Below are 22,482 nucleotides of genomic sequence, written 5' to 3'. Positions count from 1 at the left end.
TGCGCTCGCTGCCCGCTGAGAGCAGCCCGGGCGCCCGCACCGAGGGTCGTGGCGCAGTGACGACGGTGGTTAGAGCTGCGGGGGCGACGCCGGCCGCCGCCGCCGGGCACCGAGCGGCCGTGCGGAGCGCTGCCGCCGGGGGGCGGGTGGCCGCTGCTCCCGCGAAAGCGCCCGGGCGGGGGCGGGGCCGTCCGTGGGGCCCCGGGTCCCGCCCCGCCCTTGGCGCCGCTCGCCCCGCCCCTCCCGCTCACGTGCGGCGGCGCCGTCAGGTGACTCGGGTCGGCTGACCGGAGGCACCCTACCTCGCTGCCCCCGCAGCCAATCGGCGCCGCGGAGCCCGGCGCCAGCCAATCCGGGGAGGGCCGCGAGGTGTCGGGTTGGGTTGGCCGCGCAGGGGGAGGCCCCGGGACGGGCCAGGCTCGGGCGGACATGGCGCTGCAGTTCGGCGGGGCGGGCGCGGCGGGCGCGGCTGAGGAGCCGGCGTTGGTGGGGGGGAGCTTCGGGGCCGCGGACTCGTTCCCCAAGGACTTCGGCTACGGGGAGGAGGAGGAGGAGGCGGAGCTGGAGGGAGGCCCGGGCCCCGGCGGGCCCGGCGGCGGCGCGGGCGGGCCTGGCGGCGGCGCGGGCGGGGCAGACTCCAAGCCGCGGATCCTGCTGATGGGGCTGCGGCGCAGCGGGAAGTCCTCCATCCAGAAGGTGAGGGGCAGCCGGCGGCTCCCGCCCCCGCCTGCCGCCCTGCCTCTCCGGGCCGAGCTCTTTCTCCTTCCGATGTCGCTGTCTAGGCAGTTCCTGCTTTGGAGCGGGGGGCGACGCTGGAGCGGGGGGCAGCGGCCGCGTTACGGGCGGGCCCTTCCCGGAGCGGCCCCCGCCGCCTGCCCTAGGGCGGGGGGTTGCGTAGCGCAGGGCGTGTAGCCTGTGTAGTTCTTCACTTTAACGCTCCAAAAATAAAAAGTGAAGATACTGGTGTGACAGTTGTCATGAGGCGTTTTCTTACGGATGGGAAGGCGCCGTGCGCGGCCCGGTCTGCGGTGCCAGCACGGTAAGAGGCCCGGTGTGCGGTGTTTCGCTAGTGCCTCCGCTCGGGAGGGGGCTGGAGCTGTTGTTCTGCCTTTGATGCTGTGGAAGAGACTTCTGCTTTCCTACGGGCAACCTCGGGTTTCCTTTGGTCCGCCAGACCGAACAAGCGAGAGTCGCTGTTCGTTTGAGGAGGAAATAAAACAGTTTCAGTGCCTCAGGGTGGTTGGTAGCTTCATGAAGTCGCTAGAGTTTCCTAATAAAAATAAGACAAATCTGACTATTTTCCTTTGCCACGTACCTCAAGGGAAGTGAAGCGCTAAGAATGATCCTTGTTCCTCAGTGCTGGTTTTGTGTTTGTGGTCGCTGTTAGGAAGTTTGGGGGTGATGTTTGTACGGGATGCATTCCTCGTGAAATGTGGTTCTCAAGCTCTAAACTCAGGGGCCTCAAACCTCCTTCAAGTGAAGTGTGGAATCCTGCAGAGATTACTGGAAAGGGCTTTTGCAGAGAAGCCTTTTGTGGACATTGCAGCATAGCAGGTATGAATCTACTTATTTTAGCCACCTTTGCGGGCTGCTTGGTAACCCATATGGGTTCCAGACTGTAGTCTGAAGGCTCCTAGATTTTGCTGTAGGCTTGCCTTTCTTAGACAAGGTTTGCAAAAGGTACTGTATCTGTTAGTGGGAATCTTTTTCCATTGTGCTGTTCTGAAATACAGTGGCAGACTGGGCTGTCATTGCTTTTCAGTATTTCCAGTTATTCCCGGTTATCGATAAGGTCTAATCCCATGCCCTGCCCTGTGTGTGCAGGTGCAGTGACTGCACTGAAAGTCTTTAAGTCTTTGCTGACATGAACGGCGCTCGTCGTACTCTCATTAGAGGTCTTATTGTACTGTCTGCTGTTGGAAAAAGTGAACCCTGAAAGCTAGAGGAAAGCAGTGACTCCAAACCGCAGGTAGATTTTGGTACCAAAGTGACAGCCACAAGTTGTCACTTTATGGATGTAGCTTTTGGATATTATTTTTTTCCAATGACCAAGGTTGGTAGCATCAGTTTTCTGAGGACCCATTCAAGTAGTTGTACAAGAACAGTGTGATGTTGTGTATGCAGTAAGAGGATGTAGAATTTCTCTTTTGCTGATCAGTTGCTGATCTGGCTTGGGAATTGAAGCTGTGGTTCTGTTACCTAGGAGCTCATTGTGCTGCTGCCTGAGCAAACTGACTGTGGCAATAATCTGAGACATTCTTGGAGTATCAAGAAGTTTCTCTTCAACAACGTCCCTGCTCTTAGATCTGTCTAGTGCAAAAATGGTCATAACCTGACCCAACCCTTCTGTCTGGGCACTGCTTGTTGATTGCCTTGCCAGAGAGTAGGGGTGTGCACAATAAATGCTGTATCGGGAGAAGTATTGGCTTTGTGGGAATCTAGAAATTTGCATGAAAAACATGAATTTTAAACCATTCCAGCCTTCTACTGAGATCAATGTTAACAGGAGGCTTGTCAGAAAAGAAGAAAATGATGGTACGGGGGAGGAAAACTTTTTTTTTTTTTTTTTTTTATTTCCTTTGGACAATTGGATTTGCCATACTGGGTATAACCTCTGAATGTTCAGTAGCAAATTGAGGTTAGAAGATTTTGGGAATGTGACTATTGCTTCAGTTTATAAAACAATTTTTCTGCAGACTTACGAGTCGTGTAACTGGACTTACTGTACTGTCCTTATGCAATAGGAATTTGGAAAGAGTTCAAGCAGAGTACCTCATTTTGGGGTTTTTTTTGGGGTGCGTGTGGGGTTCTTTGGGGGGTTTGGGGTCGGCAGGTTTTTTTGGTTGCTGTCACCAGACTTGCTGCTCTGCCTTCATAAGATTAGCATAAATGTATTATTGGGGGAGGAATGTGTGTGTGTGTGTTAGAACCTAAAGTAGCCGCTTCTTTGAGGCTGCTGTAAACTTTTCATTTATACTCATTTTTCTTTAAAGATGTTAAATAAATGAATTGGATTGGGGGAGCAGGGAGTCAGAACGAGCTGTGTGTTACGCTTCTGTAGCAAGCTCTAATACTTAGAAATATCTTAAAGCAAGATGTAACGTGCTGCTGCTAATAAGCAGTGAATTTCTTTAAGTCTTTGTCACTTGTGTCTTCCTTTTGCTGTACTTACCCTCTTTCTTTGTCACCCCACAGCCCCCAAATCTCTCCTCTGGAAAAAAAAAAGCAGTTGCTTCTTCTAAGACCATCTTGTTCATTATAGCAGCTTAAGAAATCCACAGAACTGAAGCAACGATTCTGGAAAGTGTGAAAATGACAAAACGATTGTATGACTTACTGCTGTTAGAGAGTCCTTTAGAAGTTGCTTTTCATTGTTACCAGTGAAGCAGCTGTTCATTTCCAATTAGTAGATTCTCAAGACCATCTTGCAATACCGTACCTTTTCTCTCTCTTTTCAGGGACTTCCTTCCATGTGCCCCTGCAAATTCCTTTCTGGACATCGGGGCAATAGAATTAATCTAATACTACCTTAGGATAAAAAGGGGGTTTTTATGACTAGGGGAAAAAAAGAAAAAAAGTTTGAAAACCCATTCAAAGAGTTTGAAAACCCATTCTGCATTTGGACTTGTAGGTGAAGGTGCCTGTTTTTATGTCCAGAGTGATCCTGTGCTGCAGTGGGGAGATGCTTGCTTATGAAGGCCAAATTGCCTGCTTCGGCTGTACAGACTTCGTTGGGACATGCTTGGTGGTGGCTTGGGACAGCTCCCAGGGAAGGGGTCTTCCCTTCAGGTTACTTACACTGTGAAGGTTCTTAGAAAAAGTTCTGGCTCTGCTCGTTGTTTCCCTTCTGAAGCAAAGGATGCAGATATAAAACAGTTATTCATGTTTGCCGACAGTGTCAAAAAAAAGGGAAACTGCACTAGCTTTGTTACTTTCTCAGTAACTTGCAATTCCTGCCTTAGATATTCCTCTTGCAGTTTTTAGGTCTTGCTACAATGTACCCAATAAGGTGTCTTGCTGTGGCAAATTATATTTGATCATAAGCTCTTGTAGTAGGGATGTTGTGGAAGTCATGCTTGTCACTTGGTGTATAGGATTATTGTTTTGTTGTGTGGGAATTTTTGTTTGTATGGATCAGGCCAGTGTTTCAGCTGGAAGTGAAATCCCAAATATGGTTGTTTTCTGATTTGTGAGAAAAAACACACAGACACTCAGACAGACACTCAGACAGACACTCAGACAGACACTCAGACAGACACTCAGACAGACACTCAGACAGACACTCAGACAGACACTCAGACAGACACTCAGACAGACACTCAGACAGACACTCAGACAGACACTCAGACAGACACTCAGACAGACACTCAGACAGACACTCAGACAGACACTCAGACAGACACTCAGACAGACACTCAGACAGACACTCAGACAGACACTCAGACAGACACTCAGACAGACACTCAGACAGACACTCAGACAGACACTCAGACAGACACTCAGACAGACACTCAGACAGACACTCAGACAGACACTCAGACAGACACTCAGACAGACACTCAGACAGACACTCAGACAGACACTCAGACAGACACTCAGACAGACACTCAGACAGACACTCAGACAGACACTCAGACAGACACTCAGACAGACACTCAGACAGACACTCAGACAGACACTCAGACAGACACTCAGAGGAAGGGTGACTACTTGAAAATTGGGACAGAAATGGTGAGGTTTTAAGAGAAAAAACAACCACCACCACCCCCCAAGCAAACAGAGCCATCCAAAAACATGGAAGTGGTTCGGGAATTTAGTATTAGGGGTGCAGCTTAACAGCTGCAGTTCGGAAGTAAACCCAAGTGCCGCTGTAGAGAAGTTATAGAGAAAAGGTTGACATGTCAGGAAATTAAAAAAAAAAAAAAATCTTGAAAACTAAAGAGATCGTGGCAGGTCAGATGTGAATGGGAAATTCAGAGGGATTGAAAAAAAAAAAAAGAGTAAAAAAAAAAAAAGTGTACTGCTGACAGTGCTTAAGCTGAGAGTGACAATTTCTTACAATACAGTAGAAGCAGGAAGTCGCCAGGTACTGTTGAGGACATTGGATGTTGAATGTGTAAAAGGAACGCTTGGGAAAGATAGAAGCTATAGCAAGGCAACTTCGCAGATTCTTAGAATTTTACTAGTTTTGTCTGCCTTGCCTTGATATGTCTAGCCAAAATTGCTTGGTATCAGTGTTAGCTGCGTGCTTCTGATCAGATGCTTTTGCAGCCTTTTTTGTTTGCTGCATTGAAGCTGTGTAAAATAAGTAAGAGTGGGCGTAAGATGCCAGGGTATAGAAATGGAATTTAATCAAAACTGTCCTGGTTCCCCTATTAGTGTGAAAAAATAGATGGGGAACATCAACCCAAGGAAACATGCTGCTTTGGGAAGATGGCATTGCTTCTCAGGGGCTCATCTGCTTTTAAACTGGATTCGCTGATTCTGTCCTGCTTCCCATGGGAGATGCCGAGTTCCAAAGATGAAACACTGATTTCAGAATGCTTTAAAATTGTGCTGCAAACCCTGAGGAATTTCTAGTCCTTGCAATACAGCCTCTGCGTATCTAGAGCTGTGTTTACTTTTCTATACAAATGCTCTGCTGTTTAAAACCTCATTTATATCCTGACTTCCTCAAATGTTTGCCTTGAGGAACTGATTTTTTTTCCTTGGTCTTAAAAAAATCTAGGCTGACGTACTACTATGAACCTCACTAAACAATCCATTTACCATGCTGGGTATATGCTGGAGTTGTTTGTCTTGCAGTTTTTTTGATGGAGACAGTTACACTAGGTCTCTTTAATGGATTACTTTTGTAACTGTGTGAAACATTAAAAAAAATAAAATACCAATACCAAGTGCTATATAGGAAGCTTTTTCTTTTTGCAGTCCTAGCATTCAACCACCTTATGTTTGTTGTAACTTTTGCAATATATATGGTTGGGTTGCTTTAGTGCAGTGTTCTCTGTTGAAACTGTCTGCTTTTGCTACAGGCTGCTTTGCGGGGGGGTTACTTGCTAGTTCTGTTTGTTCAGGGAAGGGCTAAAATCCCAGCAGGGCTTTTGGAGTACTAGCAGTGAGTGTGTTTTTAATCTCTGCAGCTAAACCGTTTATCAAACTAGTTTGAAAGCTTCCATCGTTTCTTTAGGGTACTTGAAAGGAGAGGGTCAGCAAACGTAATTCAGTTGTTAACAGACGGCATGCTACGCAGCTATTCGGTTCTCTAAAACCGGGGTGTTGTTTTTGTACACTTTTGTTGTAGTTTAGGAACAGTCTGATTATATTGTGTTGTAACACTTGACAACAGACTAAAAGCAAAGTTTCTTTTCGGAATTTCTAGGACTGGAAGGGAACAGTTCTTAAAAGCTTGCAGTTGCTCAGTTAACACAGTGGCTTTATACCACGTTTGAATTGGCTAATATAGCAGAATTTGAAAGTACTGTATTAGACTTGCAAGGAAGAAAGAATAACTGGGATATCTGTGCCTTTAGGCAGCAGTGTTATTTAGAGTTGTGAAAGTGTTCAACTGTATTTGGTTGCTTGCTTCTGGGGGGAGGGTAAGTTATTTCCTTAGCTGATGCAGAAAGCTATTTACCAAAGGAAACAATACACTTTAGAATGTATAAACCTATTTGTAAGATTCAAGTGGCAGAACTTCTACCAATCTCTTCTAATAAGACAAAGTGAAGACTGTAATTTGTGTTCTTTTAACAGGTGGTGTTTCACAAAATGTCTCCCAATGAGACTCTGTTCTTGGAAAGTACCAACAAGATCTACAAAGATGATATTTCCAACAGTTCATTTGTGAATTTCCAAATATGGGATTTTCCTGGACAGATGGACTTTTTTGATCCAACATTTGATTATGAGATGATCTTCAGAGGAACAGGTGCTCTAATATATGTTATTGATGCCCAGGTAAATACACATCGCTAAGAATCACAGGGAAGTTTTCTTTTTGCTATGTGTGCAAGAGGACTGATCGAGAAGCTAATAATTTATATATTTACATAAGTTCGTAAAACATCTGTTATGTAGGAAAGGATGCATGGGCAATCTTAAGTTTGGTGTGTGGTTTTTAGTTTTGTGAAATGACTGGAACATACGCTCCTGGTGGAGAGAGTGGAAAGGGGCTGAACTGAACTTTTCTACAGTAATAGCAAGAACCTGCTGTGCTAGATGTTTTGAATTATCCCTGCCGCTGACTGCTATGGAGATCATTTAATAACAGCACTCTTCTGACCTCAGTTTCAAGTACTGGTACTATTTAGTATCTGATAGCTTTTAATCAACCTAGGAATTGCACCATGGAAGATTATCTGGTTATCAAGATAGGCAGCAGCAATCTCCAAGACTTTTCCTGCAGTTGAAGTGTAGCCTGCTTTTTTGCTCTGCAGGCTGGTTTTGTGTAGCTGAGCCTTGTATAGTTAATGCAACTTAATTTACATTAACAGAATCTAAGCTACTTGGATTTCTGACACTCCAAGGTATTCTTTTCTCTGTAGTTCTGTTTAGTTGCAGAAGTGAAGTTCTTGCACTGAAATATTTTATCCTTGTGCAGAAAGGAATAGTTACCAGAGATAAAACCTTGTTGTTCATTCCTGCCAAAACTGATTTACAGGATGACTACATGGAAGCTTTAACAAGACTCCACATTACAGTTTCAAAAGCCTACAAGGTCAACCCAGAAATGAACTTTGAAGTTTTTATTCATAAAGTTGATGGTTTGTCGGATGACCATAAAATAGAAACTCAGAGGGATATTCATCAGAGGGCTAATGATGACCTTACGGATGCTGGGCTTGAAAAACTTCACCTGAGGTGAGTTAAAAGATTCTGGCCTGTACACAGACTGTTGGCTTTTAGATGTAATAGTGGCTGGACCAGAGCAAGGCCTTGTTAGTTCCTTAATATTGCACAAACTCTTTGTTATAAAATACACCACTGAATTTATGGTCAAGCCTCAGCTGTTAGACTGACTAAAATAAGGCAGGCTACTGTATCAGATTCCAATCAAGAGATTTATTAATGAACTCACTAGTAATGCAAGTGTTTTTTTGCATACTTGTCGTTCAGCATAACAGGCTGAATTTGTACACATGGCCTGCAGGGGCAGGGGCAGGAGAGGGGAAGCTGGCTGCCTTCTAGTTCTGGCTAGCGCTGACTTTTCAGTGTGAGTGGTTTGAAAAGCTTAGTCTCTTCCTTGGTATTTGGCTTGCTTTTAAGGTGTCTTCTACCAACGCCTTTATAATGAGCTAACTTTTCTCTGGTTTTACTGCTGTTTTGATTCATATGGAGCCTTCAAGTATTACCAGTATCTCTTGGTGTTAACGTGAACAAAGTGGAAGGCCAGGAACTGACCCGAAGATACCTGCTTGAGTGTTTAATGCCTTTGTGATAAGCATTCTCTAGGCTGTGTTGTGAAAGCATGTTCAGATTTTTCTCTCTCTTCTCCTGTCTCCCAGGGACAGGGGAAGTCTGTTTCATGTTTACTCCAGTCACTCAGAAAATTAGGTTCTTGGTGCAGTGGCCAGGTGTATTTTTGATAAAGGCATTCCAGCTAAATCATCGAGCCTAAATGTTAAAAAACATTGCTTTAACATTACTATTCCAATTCTGAAATACTCTTGAATCTTTGTTCTGTTTTCTTCCTTTCCCCTCCCTCCGTATCTCAGCTTTTACTTGACCAGTATCTATGACCATTCAATATTTGAAGCCTTCAGTAAAGTGGTACAGAAGCTCATTCCACAGCTGCCAACGCTGGAAAATCTACTAAATATCTTTATATCAGTAAGTGTTAATCTAACAGAACTTTGAGTGAAATACATGGAATCGTAAAGCAAGTCCTTCGGCTAAGGAGCACTAGCTCGATCTGCCCGTGGGAGATGCAGGTGGCACTCCTGTTGGTGTCCTCTGCCGGCCCAGTTGTCTGCATTAGCAGCTCTTTACCACAGCTAAATTGTGCTGGTGTGTGTTTGTGTGGGTTTCTTTAAATACTGACCAAGCATAGTTTGGCTAGTTATAACTGTTGATACAGAAGTGTTCTGCCAGCACGATATACTGATTTGTCTGCTAAGGCACTTCGTAAATTATTGTAGTTGTATTGGCAAGAGACTTTTTTTTCTAATGTGAATTTGGCCTTGAACCAAGGCCTTGAACAGGCATGTGCCCTGTGAGACTTTTGCCCTGATTTTTTCGTGTTTGCATTTCTTACAGAATTTGTGACACAGACATTTGCTGCTTTATACTTTAAACGAAATAGTACGTCACTCTAGAGAAAAGGCTGAAGTAGCCTGTCTCATTTAAGTTAAGTCTGTGAGGCTGTTGCAGGCATGTGGACAACATGAGGGAAACCGGTTGTGACTGAGAGGAGCCGCGTGGGTCAGACGTGTTGCCCCATGCTACTGTATAATGCTTGTTTCCAGTGTTAGTCGAGGACTGTCTGTAACAACCTGGCCCAGTGGATAGAGGACACGTTAATGCTCACCCTTGCTTGGTGCTGTGAGGATATGGATTGTGGCCCTGATGCCAAAAGGATGTCCTTGGGGCACTGCCTTGGATGTTCAGGCTAGCTAGGAAGAAGCAATAAGGAATGCTTCTGGTGCATAAACAGAAATTAAGCTTTGCCAGAAATCCATAGTGTTCGCGAGGTGACTTGCTTAAAAGCAGAAGGCTCCTGAACTTGCAATGTGTGTGCACTTTGCCAAAATGCTCAGTTACAAATGGGATGGTACAGTTGGCTCAGTGCTTTTCCGTATCCGTAACTGCCATAATGTGATACTCTTCATGTGGTTGTAAGTTTAGAAGCTGACTTTATTTGCTGTGCATGTTAAACTACATGGCAACTGCCTCACACAGAAACTAAGCTGCCATGATACTACAAGTGTAAAGTTTTATGTGTCAGGATACTACTATGTAGTAAGTAATCTCTGAGCCTGGCCCATCAGGTGGGTGTAAATATGTGGCTCCTCTGGAGTTAATAGAACCACAGAAGAGGAAAACTGCTGCATTTGAGTTCTGAAAGCATATTACAATGTAACCCAAACTATGATCTGGTAAATAATAAACTGCAAAGAATTCTAACCAATCCTCAGTTTTATTTTTTTCAACTAGAAGGTGATGTTGATATGTACTATGGCAACAAGGGTATTGTATTTACGAACTATATGCTCTAAATCTTGATTCATTCTTAAGCCTCTAAATTGATAATGTTTAAACCATTTCCTGCTATTAAGAATGTGAAAGTGTGTGAATTCTACTTGAGATTTAAAAAATTGAGTTATTTCTAAAATTTATCCAAATTCTTTCTCTTTCTGAAGAATTCAGGCATTGAAAAAGCTTTTCTCTTCGATGTAGTCAGCAAAATCTACATTGCAACAGACAGTTCCCCTGTGGACATGCAGTCATATGAGTTGTGCTGTGACATGATTGATGTAGTGATAGATGTTTCCTGTATATATGGGTAAGTGATGAATACTCTTAGGAAAAGAGTCCTTAAATGTTGTAGAATAGGTTGCAAACCATGCAAGTCATGGTGGCCTTGTCATCCGGCAAGATGCTATCGATTGGTCTGTAAAGCACATTGGTTCTGTAACTAATTAGAATGAAGCCAAATGGCTTGGCAGCTGGATTGAGCATTTGTACTCTGTTTCCACTCACGGCCTCAGGCAGCCATCTGACATTTGTAAAAGCCAAGTGTTTCATGTGTGGTATGAATGAATACTGCTGTGTCTCACTTGGCATGGTGGGTGCAGGTATTGTTATTATGATTTATTGTTATACCTGCAAATAATTGGAGTCGATAGCATGGTATAGCTCATAAATGTAACTTGCAGTCACGTTGCTTTGAGACTTGCCACTGTCTAAACAGAATAGCTTTTGCCAGGTCAGCTCAGCTCTTGCTGACTTTCTCTGAGGGATGCACATGGTACTTGTTTCTCACAGTTTATGCCTGAATTATGCTTCACAATGGGTTTTTGAATGGAGAAGCGGTAACTTATTTTAAAACTGTGCTCATAGCCTGGAAAATACAGTGCTGGCAAGAAGTACCGCAATGTTTAGTAGTCTGTCTTCTGATGGGTCAACCCAGGGTTGTGTAACTGTTTGCTTTGGTTTCTTTTCCAGGAGTGAGTGCGTGGAAGTAGCTTGCGATACAGCTCTTGCTTCTACAGTAACTTAACAAACACTACTAACTTGCAGATAGAAAGTAGCATCCTAACCTTCTCTTGTAAATGCAGGCTGCTTTAGCTGCAGACCAGAAAGTGTCCTGCCCCCTCTTGCACTTCCTGCACTGGCCTCGCTAAGGAAGCCTTTGTATTAATTTACCAAAAGTAATTTTGCTGAGGTGTTACTCCATTGACGTTTCTGTCAATGGAGTAACTTGCATTACGAGTAACTTGCAAATAGGAGGCTTGCATTAGAATCTTCAAACGAATCACTTGATTCCTTACTCTGGCACTGTGAACTCAGTGAGACGCTGAGTAGCAGTGACTCTTTGAAGGTGAGCTGTGCTGTTACTAATGCGCTGTACTATCTCCTGTACTACCTCCATTAAGAATGCTCAGCTGTAAGCTGAAAACAGCATCGACTAAACAGCCACAGCTATAATTCTGATATTGAAGGAATGGATGCGGATAGCTTGCTCTTAACTGCTTGTCTAAGATAGCCAGTATCTAGTGAAGGCCTCTACTCTCTTTCGATCTAGCTTTCCTGAGAAACTTAAGGTGGGATACTGGTCTTTCTGATGCGATAGTATTAAGACCCGCACTGCAGGTTCTTCATTTGCTTACCATTCAGTATGAGTAATATTCTTCTAACTGCATTTAACAGTTATTTGTCTTGAAGTTACATATGCATGCTTATGAGATTATGTCTTGGGTTAACTCCTTCTTTCTTAGGTTAAAGGAAGATGGCACTGGAAGTGCTTATGATAAAGAATCAATGGCAATTATCAAGCTCAATAACACAACGGTCCTGTACTTAAAGGAAGTAACAAAGTTTTTGGCATTAGTTTGCATTCTTAGAGAAGAGAGTTTTGAGCGCAAAGGTAAGGACTTTGCCCCCAGTGAATGGCTTTTATCTAATGCGTTTTATCAGCTGTGAAATAGTCATATGACTTAAATCAAGGTGACTTGTAAACTAAATTTGTTTCATTTCTTTTGGGAAGAATTTTCTCCTTTCCTTAGAGGTAGGTATAAAGAGGTCTTATTTTTATTCTTGTGAATCTTCTCTTTAATTGCTGTTCTCCTGCTGAAATTACTTGTGTAGCTAATGAAGCCTATTTCACTACCACCTGCTACAGTGGAATCAGTAGAATGGAGTAATGCTTACTACGTTTTGCTTGACAGCTGTTGCACTGTGAATAATATTCTCTATCACATGTGGCACTGATGTAATTTTTTTAATGTATGACTGAAGAAATCAACAGTGGTAGGCTAGTACAGTATGTGGTAGGAACTTTAGAACTAAGTGTTTAATATGTTGCAGGTCTAACCAACTGCATAGCTGCTTGGGCCTGTAGGACATGATGGTATAAATGGTCTTCGTAAGTTACGGGGTAGAAATGGCAGCATAGGCCCTAATTTGAGTGTTTGATGTAAATGGTGACAGTACTTACCTTGGCATTTTAAAAAGGGAAAAAGCAGATGTGTTCTTTTAATGACTGTACTGTATTTGAACTCAAAAGTTTTTCTCACCGTGGGTAGGATATATATCAGTGACATAAAGTGCAAGATAACATTCAAGTGATGGTCGTGCTGTAATAGCATGTTTTTTGGGGGTAGAGTCTTGTATTGTCCCCTCACCTGCTTTTTAGTTATGAATATACACCTTGCACTCCAAATGAGTACCCTTTTTTTTCTCAAAACTGAGACAGTCTAAATGAATACTGGCATCAGTAAAACTTTGTTAAATCCTCTGTATCCAAGTTCATACTAAAATAAGTAACAAAATAGCTGTTGGTTAAATGAAACATTTTATATCGATTTTGAAGCTCTGTTTATTACTGAAGTGTGCCAAGCTGAGCACAGTTTTTCCTCTCCCCTCCCCCTCCCTCTTGACAGGTCTGATAGACTACAATTTTCATTGCTTCCGCAAAGCCATTCATGAAGTCTTTGAAGTAGGTGTTGCCTCCCACAGAATCTGCAACCATCAATCAAGCGCCTCAAATATGAAAGCAGTGACTCACAATGGCACGCCTAGGAATGCAGTCTAGAGGAGAACTAAAGACGTTGGATAGACTTGTCAGCTCTTCACTCCGAAGCTTTGTGGAACAAGAGAAGAGTAGTCTGAAAGCCTGAAGTATGTTTCACAGGAGAAGAGTGGCGCTAACTGTGGAACAAGCAGCTTGTAACTCATGTTGGACAACTGAAACTACTGTAAAAATACTTCGAGGCCAGTGGAGTTAGAAATGCCAGTTTGAAACCAGCCCTATTGCTAGTGCAGTGGTTTTTCAGTTTGGAGTCCTATTCTCAGTCTGTCTCTGACCGATTGCCCAGTCAAAACTTAAAGTGATTGAGTTGAGTTTTGGGTGAAACACTGAATAGTCACTTGCTCAACTTTTTTTTTTTTTTATTAATCTGTAGGATGTCTACTTTTGCTTAAGTTTACCCTTTTGTAATTTAAAAAAAAAAGGTGGTGTCATTATTTAGGCTTGTGAAACAGTCTTTTTGTTTGGTGAGGCTGGTCTCACAGATCATTCCATAAAGTAGTTCTTGCTCTCGCCAGCGTGCTCAGAGTATGCTCATGAATTTTGTACTTGTTAAGTGGATGCAAGGTAGAGCTCTGTTCTAGTGATTCTGTATTTGTTTGGAGAGCTGACCTGAAGCTTCATTTTAAGAAATTGTGATACTTTGCTTTCAGACCACACTTCTTGGTTATGCCCCCTTTGATGGAAGGGAAGTATTAAAACCAGAAATGAACTACCTGCTCTCTTCTGCAAAAACATGGATGTCACAAATCTGTGTGGTTGATCCTATTCACAAAACAACTTCATGGCTAACTAAACTGAAATGTCTGCCATCTGTTGCAATAAAGCAACCACTTTCAGCTATTCCCAAGAGAAGAAATGCCAAAGTTACTGACTTATGGTAGATCTCTCTGCCCTCTGACTGATAATCGCAACAACTCCTAGGAAAATGTTTGAGGGTGTTATCCTTGCACAGCAATTAAAAATCAATGTGTCACAACCTACTAATAATATTGGACATTGAAAGTGCGTTGATTCTGTACTGTGGCACCTTCCTGTTTGTCGCCATGCAATCTGAAGAGAACATTGTTTTTTCTGATTTTGTGGATGCTGGCTTTCATACTATGGGAAGTATAGCTGAATTCTTTTAACCTAATTTCTCGGTGTTGGTATTATTACTGCAGATGTCGTACTGTACGTCAGCCTTGCTATGCAGTAGGCTCAGCCACTGGCCTGTAAAGATCTTGGCTCTTTTTACCTGTCCCTATGTGTGTATAGGTGTTGCGAAGCCACTGGACCAACTGACTATACAAGTGCCACTATAAAAGTTTCTGCGAGAAGATCTGTAACTGTAAGCGATCTCTGCAACCGATGTATTTATGTGGTCAGAAATAACCACAGGATTGCTTCTGCGCTTATAGAATGGATTTTCATTGAACTATGTAAAAATATACATGCATTAACATTAGGGTGTATGCACATATTGTGTAAATGTTTCTCCTTTGTTTTAAAGATGTTGTATGTTACTAAATATATAAAGGATCTGATCCAGAAGTTACCACAGTCAGCAGTAGACTTGGGAATTCAAGTGGTCTAGTTCAGTTCTCTTAACAGCAGTTACAGCTCTGAACCTAGGCTGAGCTCCTTTTTGGTCATGGAAGTGCAGGGGTTTTTAAGGAAGTGCTGGAGGCTTGTAAGGTCGGGGTTTGTAACTTGCAAACTGTCGCAGTGTCCTAGTACTCATGGGGAGAGGAGAAGTAATTGGCTAGATCACAGGAAGGAAGAAATCATTCCCACTTATGCAGTGAGTTTTCCATGTTCTGAGTACATGTGTATGTTCCTCCTCTCTTTCTCTTCACTCCCTACATGATTTTGTGCTAATAAAATGAAAAAAGGTCAAACTAACAGTATTGTTTCTGTTGGAGGGTGAGGTGCTTCAACAAAAGTCTATGAAGGCCTATACAGTTAAGCAAGTTTTAATAAGCCTTGCGATGTTCACAGTATTTTTTAAAAAGTTAAATACCACCTCCCCCTGTGAGGCTTTAAAAATTTTAGTCAGCCTTAGCTTTCCTCTGAATTAAAAACTGACTCCAAACTGAATACTCAGTTTTCAGAAGATGTCTCTAGACTTTAAAGGCATATAAATGATGAAGTGACTTGTTCACCTTTTGATCAATGGTGAGCCTTAGGCTGTGTTCCGGAATTCTGCCTTCTGGTGTGGGTGTTGTGGTTTGGGGGTTTTTTGGGTGGTTGGTTTGGTTTTTTTTTTTTAATTTTTTTTGTCAGCATTACCTTACTCTTGAACGGTTGCATTTACCTAAGGTTCATGGTAGCATTTTAAAACAGAAATACTGATTATTTTCACTACTACCTGAATGATATTAGCTTTAAAAGTTAAATTTGTCTCTAGGAAGGAGAATGGTATTTCTTTAATTTACTAGAACTAGTCATAACCTTCCTTAAATTGATTAATGCAAATCAGATGCTGCACTTCGAGTTGTGTTACTTAACCTCTCGCTGCTTTAACGAGGCAGTTTTTGGTTTCTGCTGAAATCTTGAAGGCTGCCAGAGAGAGAGGGGGAAGGGCAGTCATAAGGCTTTACCTTCTCCATCGCGCAGGGGCCCGACCCCTGGTGCTGAGCCGGGGCAGGGGGAGATGCTGGTTAGGGGTGAGGGAGGGCAGCACCGTGGTCTCAAGGAAAGGACTGAAAGTGTAAAGGGGACCATCGGCTCGTGCGTCCCCCACCCCGCAGCGGTACAGCTGCCCCGCCGGCTTTGTGCGGGCGGCTGCGGGCTTGTGCTCCCGCGGAGAGCAGGGGTGCGGGGGCAGCGGCAGGAGTGAGCCCCCCGCGGGAGGGTACGGCGGCCCCTGGGAGGGCACCTTGCGGGGTGGCGGGGGCGGCACCGCGGGACGGCCGGGCAGCGGGGCAGGGCCACGCCAGCCGGTGCCAGCGCTGCCCGGGGCCGTGCAGCCGCCTGACGGCGGGCGAACGCCGGCCGCCGTGCTGGGCCCTCCCCGGTCACGGGGGCTGAGCCGCTCCGGACCGAACGGAGCACCGGGGCCGCGGGGACCCGCTCGGCACATCCCCCGCCCCGGCCGAGCCGCGTCTTCCCCCGCGGTGCCCGCCCCGGCCGGCAGGAGGCGCCCAGGTGCCGCTCGGTCCGCCCGCGGTGTCCTGCGCGCCGGGCTCGCCTGAGGGGCCGCGGGCTGCCGGGGCCGCCGCCCGCCGGTCCTGCGGGTGGGCGCTGGGGCGGCCGGGGAGCCGCCCGCCCGGTCTGGCAGCGCGGGCCGTGAGGGGCTGCGGGAGCTGCCCGGGGCCTGTGCGTCTGTGCGCGGCCCTTCCTCGGTCACGATCGCTGCGGTGTCCCCTGCAGCGCGGCACAGCGAGGGGCTTTGCTGCTGGGCGCCTGCTGGCGGTAGGTGGCGCTCTGGTCGCGTCGCCGCAAGGGGACGTTAAAGGCCGCTCCCGTCCCCAAAACCGCCTCCGCCGCGGCAGGTCTGGCGCGGGGGAACGGGAGGCGGTGGGTTCGATTCTCCCCTTGAGCACCGAGTGCGGGCGGAGCGGCCGCGCGTCGTGCCCCGGTTAAACTTTTCAGTTTTGTCTCCCAGGTAAAGTTGTTTGTTTTGTTTTTGTCGCGCTCCACGTCTCCACCGACTCCTGGGCGGCGCGTACGGCCGCCCCCAGCCCCTCTCCTCACCCCGCTGGGCCCTGAGCCGGGGGCGGCCGGAGGGGCAGGGCCCCTTCCCAAGGGATTTCTGAGAGGGGTCCCGGACGCGCCTGTTCGGGAGGCTGGAGCGTTTTTGGAGTCAACTTTCCCTCGGTAAAATTCTGTTATGTTGTCTGGAGCAGGGTTTTGTCCTCTTGTCAGTTCATACCAGCGTAGAGTAAATGTTGCTTTTTTTTGCCCGGGATCTATCAGGTTAGGATTTTTTGCTTTGTGTTATGAACAGCATATTTTTCCATGTCTAGAACTGTTGGTTGTTTTTTTTTTTTTTTTTCATTTTTGCAACTACATGTTTGCCTTTTTAACATCCAGGTTTTTCGTGACGGTGGCTGATGCCACGGTGAGGGCGGGTGACACCAAGCCGCACCTGGGCAGTTCAGGTTAGATCCTACAAAAAAAAAAAAGTCTTCGCTGAGGAGATCCCTTATCTTCTAGAGGTGAGATCACATCCCTCCTTTGTTTCTGTCTCGTCCAGGTTTCTTCTCATGCTCCCTCAAAGTTACTTACCTCTTTGCTGCAGGGCCACAGCTGCAGGTGGTCGGAGCAAGGCCACAGCTGCACATTGCCAATGTCACAGCCCTCGGCTGCCATTCCCTGCAGAGGTGATGTGGTACTTGGAACAGGTTACCCAGAGACTTCCAGGTCTCCATCCTCAGGTGTTTTGAAGCATCGTCTAGGAAAAGCTTGGGCTGACCCGACCTAGTGGTGGTGGCAGCTTTGTGAGGCTGCTTGGGCGTGATGGTGTTCAGGGGTTGCTTATATCCCACAGCTCTGTGGTGCTGCCGAGTATTTCCAGCTCTGCTGGCTGAAGAGTGTAAGGAACAGATGAAACCTTTTCTAATTTGCAGTGTATATGTAGTTCAAAATACAGTAGCGCTGAAGGGGGATCGGTGGTAGGGCCACCAGGCATGGGTGTGCGGTCTGTAGTGTGCAGTGCATTTAAAAATAGTGAGAAAAATGCTTTTTTTTCCTCTCTGTGAGTGGTTTGGTGTTATTCCCTGAGGGAGTGTGAGGTGAGTTAGCAAATGCTCAAGTACTATTACGAATCAAGCTTCACTCATTGGTGTAAACATTGCACAGGACCAAGCAGTAAAGACAAAATAAAACGTCTGTCTCTGTTTTAACTGACTGCAGTTTTAACAGACAGATCATCTAAGTTTAGTGGGAACCAAGCGAATCTGCTGAGCTTTTCTGAACACATGGCTCTACTAGCTGTGCTTCTGTCTGGATTTAAGACTTACTTGTCCTCCACTGTTCCTGAGCTTCAAAGCTGTATGGTGCTGCCCAGTTTGGTTTTAATGTGTGAACAGGTATCCCTTGAGAACGAGAAGGAAAGAAATACCAGTGTCTTTATTTTTAATTAACCCTAAATTAACCCTAGCTTGTTTTCTGTGTATGCTCTGATATCCCTGTGAAGGTGATGCTAGTGGGCATTGGTGTGTCTCCAGGTGCACTGCTTTATTAATGGCACCATTATAAAAATACAGACCTTGTAAAACTAGGAGGGAGAGCCGTATCACAGAGAAGGTTACACAGTTTTGGTATGATTTTATTTAAATTTGTAAGTTCTTCCCAATTTTAGTCAGGAAGTAGATTGGTTTTTGAGTATAAGAGTTTGTTTTTTCTAATACAAGCATTTTTGTGGTTCTAAATAGAAGTCAGAGCTGCTACTTAGCAGTTTGGGTATTATCCTCCTTTGCAGTCTGCTCTGATACTTGTTTTGAAAGCTATAATTCTTCTGGGCATAAGCAGCTACAGTTTGGTTTCTGTGATTCACCTTCCAGATGGTTGTGTTTGAGGTGAAATATTAGTTAAGGAATTTACAACAATATATTCAGCATGAAAAGAAATGTTACTGAAACAGCGGATAACTTGATACGCTTTTTAAAAATTCAAGTTTCATTATTTCACAGAGGAATAGATCAATATTCCATCATTTAACAGTTGAGTTTAAAAACCTGCTGTGAAGTGAAGCAATATATCTTATATTGGATGTAAGCTACTTTCATGTTAATTCCCTGGTTTTGTGTCACTTAGGGGCAAATAAGCCTTTCAGCTCCAGTCGTGACGCGTTATGTCATTATGCTGGGCACTTACTGTACCTCCACAGCTATGCAATTTGTGTACAATAGAAAGCATGACGGTGTTTTTAGCTACTTTGTTATACTACTGATTTCTTGGTTTCTTAAAAAAAACCACCTTTTATAGCTTCAAGCAGAGTTGTCATAGTTTGAGTCTATAACATTGATTGGGTCCTGCCTGGAATGGTTTTCACGGTATTTTAGATATATAAATAAAAGTACTACCATTTTATTTTTCATTGTGGCTGTAACGGCATTGATCCCAGAAAGAAAATGTGAGCTGTATCCAATAAAAAAAAAAAAATCAAAACAAACCAAACACCCAGAAACCAAAAAACCCTCAACTAAACCCCTAAATATTTAGTGATAATAAAAATCCCCAAGCATCTCCTTCACTTTAATGAACAAATATCCACAACACTTCAGTCCCTTGCATGGCATGAATATCGGCTGTTTACTGGGCTAAAGATTTTTGTGCATCATTTGGAAAATGCTTTCCTCTGGGTATTCTTGAGTGCATACCGTCATGGCTCGTTCACAGGTGTAAGTACGAGGGGAGGACTTCCATGTGCCATGAGAGCATTCCAAACTGCGGCTGGATTGGGATTACTTCTGCAGTTACTGAATTACTTGTGCAGCCTTTTGAAGACAAATGAAAAATAACTAGAGTGTTAACTGAGTACAGCTGAGGATCTTCACCTGCCCCTCCTCCCCACTCCCACTGTAAAGGTTCCATATAATGGAGGAAAAAACAGACGATATTTCAGATTCTCTTCCTCCCTGTTTATCTGGTGCCTGTTTCTTCACTGCACAGAAGGTGTTGAGCACTCACTGTTTGACACTGCTAGCCATGCCCTTTAAATTACATTTCTATTTATAGAACTTGCCACTGAAATAATAGACCATTTTATATTTGATAATTAATGCTGACAATTTCCCAGTATTAGGTGACAAATAGATTGCTCATTATTCCCAGTCTCTGTGCATACACAGAATGTGATCTCTTTGAATGACTGGGTAACATGCTAAACAGTGCAAACCCATTACCGAGTAGGATACTTCATGTCAACTAGGAAAAGTAGCGTAGTCACTAGCTCATGCCACAGCAGCTTTTCTCGGTAATTGTGCTCAGTGTAAGTACAGAAAGATTTAGCTTTAAAATAATTTGCTTGTCAGCATCAGAGCCTGGTTGCTGTTTTACAGTTCCTAGTTGTGTATCATTTCTAAATCAAGTCTAAGAGGTATTGTGAAAACGTGTTCATGTGAGCTCTGGGATGAGAAATTTGATTTGAGTAAGTTGGAAGCAGACTCTTTAAACCAAACCTTTGTTCTGTGTTGTAGGTGAAAACAAAACCAAAATACAATAAAATAGAAAATGCAACGCTGGGTACAAAACGTGCCTGATAGTCAAGAAAGGTCCTTATGTGGGCTTACATTCGATACCAAGTGCACAGAAGTGTGGTTTGTTACCCTGCTGTCGCTCAAGGGGACGGCTGGCACGACTTTCCCTGTGACCTGCCTTTCGACTGACACAACTCAGGCAGGTTTTTTTCCTCCTGCTCTTTCAAACATCAGTGTCTTCAAAAGTTCTAGCTTGGATTATAATAATAGCACCTACTGAATGTGAATACATTTTCTGTCTTTGTTGTTGTTTTGTTGCCGTTTACTTAGCTAAGACATTTTTACAGCATAACCACAAATCATATAGAAAGTACATTCACAGCTCGTATTAATAGTTTGGTGCAAGCTAAGCCAGACCAAATCCATGAAGGCGTCTTGCAGTTTGTTACAGAGCAAACAGGCTGAGGGCTGATGAAACCTCCCAAAAACTGGCTGCTGCTTTCGCTCTTTTACTGGCGGTGAAGCTATGGTGGTCGGTCATGTTCCTCGGATTATTGAGGCTGCAGTCAGCGAGCGCTGTTTAATTGCTACAAAATAAGGCTTGCTAATTATGTTTATAAACAATTGATTTGTCTTTGGTAGAAGGGAGCATAACCACATTTGCTAGCTTCCTGGGCTGGATGGACGACCAAAGATTGTTCTCACTCCCGTCTTCCTTTATGTCTTTAATAAAATGTGTGTTACATTAAAAGATTTTTCGCTTTAGATAATGTCACTTTTTTCAGCCATCAGCTAGATGACTGAGAACTATCCTGATCTACCTCTCAGACACCTGGTGAGGCAGGTGAAGAAAAGTAGTTGGGGACCATTGAGAAGGAAAAGGACCAATTAAGATAAATCTGTTTTTAAACAGGAGGTTAGAAAAATGCTGGAGGCTGCAGGTGAGGCATTTGAAGAGTGGACTGTTTGCAAGATCCTGACCAAAGAATTTGCATTGTAACTTTTCTGGAAACTGTTTTCTTTTCACGGTAAAATAGATGGTATTCTAAAGGCAGGAACAGAGTTCAGCTTCAGGAGAAAAACTTTTTTTTTTTTTTATTACCTAGACCTAGAACTCATGCAGCCTATTTAATAAGCTTTTCATATGTATTTCTAGCAACCACAAATATCTACAATTACACACTTTGCTTTCACAATGGAATTGTATGAAGGTGAATTAACTCTTCTTCTGAAGTTTGTTGCAATCCGAAGGTAGGACTTTCTTTGATTAGAAAGTGGCAAATGTGTAAATGAGGCAGCTGTTGATTCTTTAATGTTCTTTTTTCTTTCCTGCCTTGAGAGGAGAAGCTATTCTGGTCTGTCTGCATCTTGATTCTGACTTGGATTTTCACAATAGAGATTTTATTGTTGATGATGTGCCCCTCCCCCCAATGTCTTTCAGGCTGCTAACTGCTTATTCTTTATCTGAAATCTGTAAGAGAAAAGCAAAGAGGAAATATTTGCATTTATAAGCCTATATAATTGTATTTTGAGAGACTGATAATTTTGATTACTATTGAAAGCAAGGAAAAATCTCACTTGCCCATAAGCATATTCACTCTTCAGAAATTCTGTGAGCTCTGCGTGTCACCCTTCCAGTGCCTGGTGTCTCTGAGGGAGCTGTTGTCACCTGGCAGGTACCTGCGGGCTGGAACCCAGGCACAGAAGGTGCTCCTGGGCTGACGGAGCCCAGTTCTGGCAGGGCTGTATGAGTCTGTACGAGTACAGAAGTGTTGGGTCAGTTTTCTCACCCCAGAAAGCAGGGAGCAGAACTCTTGCAATGTCCTTCACGTGGCTGCCAGGGCAGGGTGAGAAGCACAAGACAATTCCAACCTGGCACCTTCTCCAGGGTGTTGCAGATTATCTTAAATTTTTACGGAATCTTTCTATATTTTGTGTTCGTGAAACAGTTTGCTATAGGACCATCTTGAATTTAAGGAGTTAACCTCCCTGTTAGAATTATGTTAGCGCTTGTTAACCAACCACGTATGAGTTGCTGTGGTGCTTGTTATCGGAGACTGTGCTACCCGAAGCCCCTGTGCCACAGCCCATACTGACCCTACTCCCTAG

General features: G+C 44.2%; 1 protein-coding gene across 2 annotated transcripts; it reads left to right on the top strand.

Moving 5' to 3' along the window:
• Nucleotides 1-381: 381 nt before the first annotated feature.
• Nucleotides 382-15,130, top strand: RRAGC (Ras related GTP binding C). 2 transcript variants are annotated; one of them, XM_037379981.1, is made up of 7 exons: nt 382-696; nt 6,754-6,957; nt 7,661-7,860; nt 8,715-8,829; nt 10,359-10,501; nt 11,937-12,085; nt 13,101-15,130. In XM_037379981.1, the coding sequence occupies exons 1-7, from the start codon at nt 430-432 to the stop codon at nt 13,250-13,252; spliced, it is 1,230 nt and encodes a 409-aa protein (XP_037235878.1). In that variant the 5' UTR covers nt 382-429; the 3' UTR covers nt 13,253-15,130. The 2 variants fall into 2 exon arrangements, with proteins under 2 accessions (XP_037235878.1, XP_037235879.1); XM_037379982.1 differs by lacking the exon at nt 382-696 and adding an exon at nt 2,874-3,789.
• The last annotated feature ends 7,352 nt before the right edge of the window (nt 15,131-22,482 follow it).

Source organism: Falco rusticolus, chromosome 3 (assembly GCF_015220075.1).
Source record: "Falco rusticolus isolate bFalRus1 chromosome 3, bFalRus1.pri, whole genome shotgun sequence".
In the NCBI taxonomy this organism is placed as follows: domain Eukaryota; kingdom Metazoa; phylum Chordata; class Aves; order Falconiformes; family Falconidae; genus Falco; species Falco rusticolus.
Note: the sequence above shows the minus strand (reverse complement) of the source record. Positions and strands in the feature narration are given on the sequence as shown.